This window comes from Boleophthalmus pectinirostris, unplaced genomic scaffold (assembly GCF_026225935.1).
Source record: "Boleophthalmus pectinirostris isolate CB_2022bp ecotype Guang Dong unplaced genomic scaffold, ASM2622593v1 HiC_scaffold_22, whole genome shotgun sequence".
NCBI lineage: Eukaryota > Metazoa > Chordata > Actinopteri > Gobiiformes > Gobiidae > Boleophthalmus > Boleophthalmus pectinirostris.
In genome coordinates this window covers 28,315,505-28,324,131 of record NW_026571190.1, presented here as the reverse complement: position 1 = coordinate 28,324,131, position 8,627 = coordinate 28,315,505, and the positions used below count along the sequence as shown (strand labels likewise).

The window sequence follows — 8,627 nt, the reverse complement described above, 5'->3', positions numbered from 1 at the left end:
TAGCCACTACCACCGCGGTCTGGTTGGGCTAACCTTAACGCAAAGACACCACGATGTCCCTACGGTGGTTGTTTTCTCACACACAAGCACCAGTTTCCGTCACACCGTAAAAAGTCATTGAGCCGCCACCACGACCACAGCTAAATCCAAGACAATAAAGTCAAAGGAGCACACGCTGAGAGCTGTAAATGCCCATCTGGGGCCGCAGCCTCCCAGTCTCTCCCATGGTCTCCCTCTCTCGCCTTCACGACGTGCGGGCCCCAGCAAAGCGCAAAGACGCACACAGGCGCAGCGCAAAGTTACTCACGTTTTGGTCATTTGAAGAGTAGAAAGAGCATAAACACACAAAATATCTTCTTGAACGCGTAAACAATCTCTGCATATCACATCACTCACCTCCTCTTGTGCACAGCGTTCACGTCCTATTGCTGCTCTCTCTCTCTCTCTCTCTCTCTCTCTCTCTCTCGCGTTTCTCCTCCTCTCTGGGCTGGATCCTTTCGCCCTCCCCTCGGTGATGTGCGCTCCGCAGACTGCTCATGGAGACTGCCCCCTCCCAGATGCAGCAGCTGTCCGACAGGGGGAACCAGAACCCAGGGAGCGCGTGGGTGGACCGTGAGGGGGACGGGGACTGGCATAGATCCACATTAAAACCTGACTTTGAAAGAAACATTTATTTATTAAACCTGGTGTAACTTGAAATTGAACAACTGAAAAGGTCAACAGTCTATTGTGGCCGAATAAAAAAAGAAAAAAGAGAACAGAGATATCATGAAATACTTTTTAATATAGGCTATTCATAAGATTTGGCTTCTGAAAAATGTCTTTAATATTTGCATTTAATAGCTTTAATACCTTAATACTTTAGGCAAACACACCATTCACCACCTTGCCTAGTATGAATGCGGTTTGTGCGTGAATGACTGATTGGTAGTGGTCGGAGTGGAGAAGCTGACTATGGCGCAAAATAGCAGCCGCGTCCAGAAGGGCAGCTGTGGCGAGTGTAGTGGATGAATAAAGACTACAGTGTAGCTCTATGAGAGGCTGTGGAAAGCCATTACAAGGCGTCGGAAATGTTATTTTTGTAGCCCCAGGTCATAAATTGAAAATACTGGTCTTTGCTGTCCTCTAGTGGTGATCATGTGTAAGTGCATCTGTGTGCTATTTGCCTCCAAACCAAGAGGGGGCGCAGGGTCGTTTGTCTGATTGTTGTTTTTTGACCAATCACAGGTTGTTGCCTTTTCAAAGAAAAGCGGGCTCTGCTTTTTGGACTAATGAGACATCTGTGACTTTTAATGCGAATATAGGGCTTTATGTAGATTTTACTTAGCATATATTACAGTCTTATGGCTAGTTTTAACTTAACCATTGTTAATCGGTGTTAGTCGTCGTTTTGTTTGCGTAGTTGTGTGCGTCGTCTTCCATATCTGTGCTATCCGTGCTCTTTTACGTAACATTATAAACAATCATGAAGTTCCTGAAGACATATGGAAAGCAGAAAACAAAACTATCCGCCTGGGTCTCCATTCAGGATCGTAAACAGGTTTTTGACAGCACCTCCTCGTCTTCTGAGTTTGATGCCTCCACAGTCCATGCGTCAAAACCTTCACGGAGGCGGTGAGGACAAACCTGAAACGTAAAACTGTGATTTTTTTTTTTTTGTGGGTTTGTGTTTTAATTTTCAATCCTTCCCACTGCAGTAAGAGAAATAATGTTAAAAAGAAGAAAGTCGCAGCTTTACTTGATAGTAAAGATGAGGAGAATGTATTTTCACATCCCCTGCCACCTTCAAAGACGACAGCTCCGTATGGACTTTAATGGATTACGCTGGATCTATTCGTCAAAGGCTTAATGTCTTGTTTATCTGACGTTTGTCTCTTTTTTTTTTTTCCTTAGACGAAAACCAGGTATGACTACAGTAGCTCGTAAAAGAAAACATGTATCTCTGAGCAGTGATGAAGAAAATATTGCACCAACAACTCAGAATCTGAAGGCATCTAATCAAAGGGGAGCAAGGTATGTAGACTTTTGATTTGTCAATAACTTATCAGTCTAAATTTGAACGAGAATATCTTGGATCAGTGGTCTCAAATGTTAAACTAATACTTACCATTTTAGGATGATCAGACCCAGGACAGTCCCAGTTTTGACGCCTGGGTCCCATGTCCTTGAAGATTTATCCAAAACCATTGAGTTTTCACATTTTTAAGGAAATGTCCCAGATGCTCTGTTTTTTACCCAATTTGATACCCACCAACAGTAAAGAGAGGAATATATTGTCATTTGTTTGTTAAAATGCAGAAAACCATGCTTGAAAATGACCATAAGAAAATAATGAACAATGCTATGCACTCTTTTCACAGTTTATTTATATCAATCATCCCAACTGGTGTTTCCCAATTTTGAACCCTTCACTTACCTAATGAACACTTCGTTGCAGGAGAAAGAAGTCCAAGGTATCCAGTGATAATACCCCAAATCACCACACTGATGAAAATAGGTGTCCACTTGTGCCCCATCAGAGCAGGTCGGTACATACTTTGTGTGATTATAGGTCCAGACAATTCTAAAACTCTGCATTACTGGCCGTATGGATTGTCCCTGAGCATTGAACCTTTTCTTTTTTCATCAGTGGCATTAAGTCAGGATCTCTTGTAAGAAAAAAGGAGTCATCAGGGAAAGAAACATCAAGAAATGGGCTGCAGGACAATACTGTTCAAAAAGACACTCTGTAAGTACTGAATACAGTGTTTCCCATTAATACAAGAAACTGGTGGTACCCCATAGTCTAAAATAACCTGAACTATATATTGGCATAACAAAATTAGACTTTGTTGCTCATTGCATTAGCATACAGTTATAAAAGAGTGTGCATTGGTCAAAAATTACTGCTTGAAGATTAACTGTAGGCAGCATGGGACATTTATACTCCACAAATTGCATGAGATGAAATTATTCAAATAAAATCATTTGTGCCACCATAATCTTAACAAAATATATGGAAATTTGTTTGTGCCTTTATTTTTGTGAGGTTGACAGTTTTTTTTTGTCCCCTTTTTTTGCCCCCCCCCCCATCAGTGTTCGTCTTCCATCTGCTGGACGCTTTGTTACTCGTAGGAGATGTGCTGTTACCTCTAATTCACATCTGGTCATTTTAAACTCCTCTGACGAGTTTGCTCCATTGAGACGTTCCAGTCGGATCAACTGTCCATCAAAGAGAAGATTCCCTCCAGTTTTCCTTGAATCGAGTGCAGACAATTCTGTAAATGCAGCAGTACATCGGAGCTTTGCCACAAATCCACTTCCAGAAATTTCCCTCAATGAATCAGTGGAAAACACCCTTGGACCATGTTCTCGAAAACCAATTTTTTGTTCCACACCTTCAGCTGCTCCCTTGAACAGAAAATCAAAGCTTAAAATTTTCAATCCAATCACTAGCCCTGCGTTCCATTTCAGTTAGTTGTATAGCTCACACATCTCCACAACAAGCTTCACAATTTGAGCCCTCTGTTGAAAAACAATCAACTCTCAACGACTTTCAGAAACCTTCACAACTGCATCAAGAAGAGATGTGCAATAGTTTAGTCATTACCTACTCAAAGCAAGCAAGCCTCAGTAGGTCAAGCCAAAGCCAGTGTGGAGACGGGCACCCGGGAAGTCCAAGTCTACCCAGCATGATCACCATAGGCAGTGATATCAGCAGTCATTTCACATCTGCCTCTGGAGAAATAGACTGGCTCACAGATTTTCTCAAAGAGAAATGCTTGACCCAGCTTTGTACTGTGCGCCTGGAAAGAATTGAAGACCTAATTCAGCTTTTTAGCGAAACAACCTATTCGTCATGTTTGGGGGATTTGGGGCCTGTATGTAGTTCGATTAGAAAAGAGCATTCACTTTCTGTAGCTACAAGCCACAACTCAGGCAATGCTAAGGACTCAGAGCTCCCAAGCAGCCCTAAATTAGCTGTGACACATGATGTCTTAACATCTCTTGAGAGCTCCAAGTCTTCTGCACCAGATATTGCGCACAGCCAATGTGCACAGCCTTTAATGTCAGACGACCGTATGCAGTCTGAGCACAAATCTACCATAGATCTCTTCAGTGAATCCACCAACAGCTGTACAGACGTAGTTGACACGCAGGTTCAAGATATGACAGAGGAGTTGTCTTTAATAATAAAGAGCAAGTGTCTTTCTCGGGAATGCTCAGTCGAGCTTACAAAGCTGCCTCGATCAAGTATTGAGAAGCATCTGACACCTGGACCAAATGTTGGTGAAAATGAGTGCTCAGTGGTCGGTCAGTCACACAACAACACTACTGTGTCTGAGTCTCAGCGGAATGAGACACAAACTGAGGCAGCTGAACATACCAGAGAGTTGAAGAACTGCTTAGACCACAAACCTATTGTTAAGATAAAGAAAATGTCAATTACAAAAATAAAACTCAAATTGCAAGAGGATGGACAGAAGTGCATCTAAACTGATTTGTGAAGAGACAGAATATGTGGGTAATTGCACCATGGCCAGTCCTGAAGACACTAGTATTGGAAAGAGAACATCATCTAGTTCAAATGACAGGGATGGCTCAAAAAAGTCAAGCAGCAGACAGAGCAGCAAAAGAAAAAAAAAATCAATGGCAGCAAAAGAGAAGGACCACAGAACATCCACCCACCGACCCGGAACCACTAGAAAAGCTTGTGTTAGTGGACTGAGTGTGAGCCGTTGGAAAAGCAGAGATGCCTTCACAAACGCAATTGGACCCAGAGGAGGTACTAAGACCATGGACTGCAGCATCAATGAGCTGATCCCAAGTCAACACAGACGACCAATGGTGAGAGAACTGTAAAGAGAACTGTAAAACACGGTCTTGGTGAATTGGTAACACTAAACTGACCCTAGTGAATGAATGTCTCTTATATCTGTCAACCCTGCTGTGACTAAGAATATGTAAAGTTTTATATGCTTAGGCCTGTCACGTTAACAAAGTTTGAAGTGTGATATATTGCTGAAGAAAATATAGGTGATAAACAAAAAGCAGAGTATGCCTAAAGAAGTATTCTAAATGTGCAATATGGTTAAAAAACAAATTGCATAAATTTTAGAATAAAACACTAATTACTCTGTGTCTATAATGAGTCACAGCAGTCATTTATCCAGCCAGTTACAGCTCAAAGCTCATTGTAGTACAGAGTAAAAGTAAAAGTAAAAAAAAAAAAGGTAACAATTTTTTAGGGTCAATATTTACATCTATCATGTATTCAAAGATAAGAAGATATAGCAATTGTTGGGACAAGGCTATATACAGTATGAATTTTAACACCATAATCACAGTTACACAACTTTTCCCTTTTTAGAAGCTGACTGATATCAGTAAGGATTTCTGTACTCCAGTCAAAGGCCACAACCTCAGCCTCTCTTCTCTTTTGGCTGAAATCACTCCCAATACACACACCTGGAGTCGCCTCAAAGCTGCGCTCTCCGTTCACCGCAAAGGTACTGCACGCAGCACACAATAGTTGAAATGATGGATTGTAAATTTAATTGTGCCTTCTTCACAACCGTGCAGTCATTCTTACTCCAAAGACTCCTGGGCCTGGCATGCCTTTAAAGATCGCTATGGCAGACTTAAGCCAGGATCTGTTTGCTACTCCACATCGGACCCCTCTTCTCAAACGTCGACGGTCACAGGAATCTCAGGTAAATACACTGTCAAAGTTCAAGTCCAGATCTTTCATTACAAGAAAGAAGATTTTAGGATGTAATGTATATTGTAGATAATCATGACCAAATATTATCATTTATAATATAAATTTTGCTTCTCCAAAATCAAAAGTCAAACTGGGGTTGAAATATGACTTTGTACTTTGTGTTAGACATGTATCCCTCAAGAGTCTCTAAATTGCTTAATCATGTATCTTCTGTCATTTCGGTTTGTAATCCAGCTTGTGTTTGACAAGGATGAGATGTCAGATGCAGAGAAGGTGTATGCAGAGTGTGGGCAGCAGGGTCCTGTGGCCTGGGATGAGTGTCTCCTGCCTCAGCGCATGAAACAGTGTGTTAAAATAGGCGAGGGCACCTTTGGAGAGGTCTTCTCTACAACAAGTGGAAAGCCTGACGGAGAGATCGTCGCCCTCAAAGTAAGACCATGAGGTTACAGTGTTTATAGGAGTTGTGACCATACTGAGTACCTCCTGTCTTGACAAGGTTATACCAGTAGAGGGCAGTGAAAAGGTGAATGGAGAGGGGCAGAAGACCTTTGGGGAGATTTTGCATGAAATTATTATCTCAAAGTAGGTGATATTATAAGATTATTTTAAAATGACTCGCTAAGAACAAAATGTCATTAACATTATATAATTCCACAGGGAGCTGAGCTGCCTGGATAAGAAAGAGAAGAATCAGACCAGTGGCTTCATTGGCCTCAGAGAGTAAGTCCTGGTGAAATTCACATTTCACTTACTAAAGGTGCACTGTGTAACTTTTCTCGAGATATTGCCTGGAATGTTCCACAGTATTGCATTACAGTTGTTTATCTCTATGGACGCAGCTGGTGACACCTAGTTACATGTCATATCAGTGGAGAGGCAAGCCCACTCATAGTATGAATGCAGATTTTAGGCCAATAACAACCCATGTTATTGAGTAAATGCAGCATGGATACGTTTAATGCCGTACTGGGACATTCAAGACAAAACCATAAGATCTCCATGGAGGCATGCAGGTGGCAGATCAGAGCACTTTTATTTTGAATGTTTATTGGATATTCTTTTTCTAGTCTCCACTGTGTAAAGGGCTGCTATCCTCCAGAGTTCCTCAATGCATGGGACAAGTTCGACAAACAAAAAGGTTCTGAGAATGACAGGCCAGGTTAGAAAATCACTTGTATTCTGTTGTATCCTACACTATCCTACACTAGGATGCCTACACAAGTATCCGTTCACATTATGCATTTTCATATATTCTCTAGATTTCTTTGAAAATGAGCAACTGTTTATTATTCTGGAGTTCGAGTTTGGAGGCACTGACCTCGAGAACAGCGATGGAACGGTAAGCACACTGCCCAGAAGAATGTCTCAATGTGGCAAAACCATATTTTGAACCTAATGGAGAGTTGTCATTCTCCATTATGTTAATAATATGGTAATGAGCGATGACAACTTGTTATGCTACATAGCACTACAGCCTTTAATATACAAATGAGCCGTTTGACACTTTGGCAAAACTGATGGGTAATGTGTAAGTTGTTTTTAATGGGCTTGTATCAGAAGTTAAACCAGTAATTTATACAAAATTACTGACCAATATATCAATATTAAACATACATTGAGTATTTCTGACACTGAATGCAGAATTGTCTTATGTATTTCTTCAATTAATTTTTTTCTTTTAAGTTGTCGTCAATCACAGTCGCAAAGAGCATTCTTCATCAAGTCACTGCAGCACTTGCTGTAGCTGAACAGGAGCTGCAGTTTGAGCACAGGTAAAAACAAACAAAATTGGACAAAAATGAGATGTTTCTTATTGGTACGACCACCTACCTTCATGATGCTCTAATTTAGTAGTATGCCTGTAGCAGCTGCCTTTCTGAGATTGTTATGCTCCGCATACAATCATCCTGTAATAATAATTATTTTACTTGTGTGTTGTGTTCAGAGACCTACACTGGGGAAATGTGCTGGTCAAAGTGACTAAGGACAAGACGGCAGAGTTCAGTCTGAATGGGACAGTGCACTCTCTGGAAACCAAAGGAGTGCTTGTCCGCATCATCGATTATTCTCTCTCCAGATTAGAAATAGGTCAGAAAAGTTTCTGTCTGCACATTTGTGGCTGTTTCTGTTCCCAAAGCCTGAGCCATGTTTTCTTGTTTTTAGATGAACTCACTGTGTCCTGTGACATTTCTAATGACGAGGAGCTTTTTATGGGTCAGGGGGATTACCAGTTTGAAATCTACAGACTTATGCGACAAGAGAACAGGTGAGTGCTTTAATGGTCCCTAAAATGCATTTCATCGACCAGCAATCTTTATTCCTAAATGAACTAATGTCGTAAATAATCACTGTTTGTCTTTTCGTGTGACAGCAATGAGTGGAGTAGCTATAACCCCCATTCAAATGTACTGTGGCTGCACTACCTGTGCTCCAAGCTGCTGGACATGAAATATCGTGGACGGGCAGGGAGGCGGAACAAGGACATGCGAGCCGAGCTCGCCTGTTTCTATGACAACGTCCTCCAGTTCAGTTCTGCCACAGAGGTGCTCCAGAACAGCCCGCTGTTCCAGTGAACGGGACTGTAGCAGTTTAAGAGTGAACAAAGTGATAGACTTCTAAAGAGGCTTCCTCTGTCAGCAGTCCCCCCTCCCCCGCCCCCTCGACCTCTGATCTGTAAAGACACATTATTGATTCCTCTGTAACATAATGACACCAATGAAGGTCACCCACTGCTTAGTCGACTGTAAATGGCGGTACAGAAAAAGGTTATTAAATTCATCTTGTTTCTTACTTTTTTCCTTAATTTTTTTGTCTTGGGGTTTATCATTTTATTTTTGGGAAATTATGACGGAAGTGACAACGTAATATGAAATTAATTACTAAAATTGTTCACTTAGTTGATTTAATTTGCAGTCCACAAGGA

General features: G+C 41.4%; 1 protein-coding gene across 2 annotated transcripts; it reads left to right on the top strand.

The window, feature by feature from the left end:
- The first annotated feature begins 1,222 nt into the window (after positions 1–1,222).
- haspin (histone H3 associated protein kinase) lies at positions 1,223–8,494 on the top strand. 2 transcript variants are annotated; one of them, XM_055158354.1, is made up of 17 exons: positions 1,223–1,614; positions 1,698–1,802; positions 1,894–2,013; positions 2,438–2,524; positions 2,630–2,728; positions 3,076–4,827; positions 5,351–5,489; positions 5,563–5,693; positions 5,954–6,133; positions 6,201–6,286; positions 6,362–6,424; positions 6,772–6,863; positions 6,964–7,043; positions 7,388–7,476; positions 7,650–7,792; positions 7,868–7,970; positions 8,076–8,494. In XM_055158354.1, the coding sequence occupies exons 6-17, from the start codon at positions 4,456–4,458 to the stop codon at positions 8,275–8,277; spliced, it is 1,680 nt and encodes a 559-aa protein (XP_055014329.1). In that variant the 5' UTR covers positions 1,223–1,614; positions 1,698–1,802; positions 1,894–2,013; positions 2,438–2,524; positions 2,630–2,728; positions 3,076–4,455; the 3' UTR covers positions 8,278–8,494. The 2 variants fall into 2 exon arrangements, with proteins under 2 accessions (XP_055014329.1, XP_020786116.2); XM_020930457.2 differs by having other exon boundaries at positions 5,939–6,133.
- The last annotated feature ends 133 nt before the right edge of the window (positions 8,495–8,627 follow it).

What these genes read in the sequence shown, in the direction of transcription:
- haspin (XM_020930457.2), top strand. Translation starts at nt 4,456, where the DNA reads ATGGACAGAAGTGCATCTAAACTGATTTGTGAAGAGACAGAATATGTG. An exon ending in GACGGTCACAGGAATCTCAG is followed by an intron (nt 5,694 to 5,938) that starts GTAAATACACTG and finishes TTTGTAATCCAG; the next exon opens with CTTGTGTTTGACAAGGATGA. An exon ending in GGCTTCATTGGCCTCAGAGA is followed by an intron (nt 6,425 to 6,771) that starts GTAAGTCCTGGT and finishes TTCTTTTTCTAG; the next exon opens with TCTCCACTGTGTAAAGGGCT.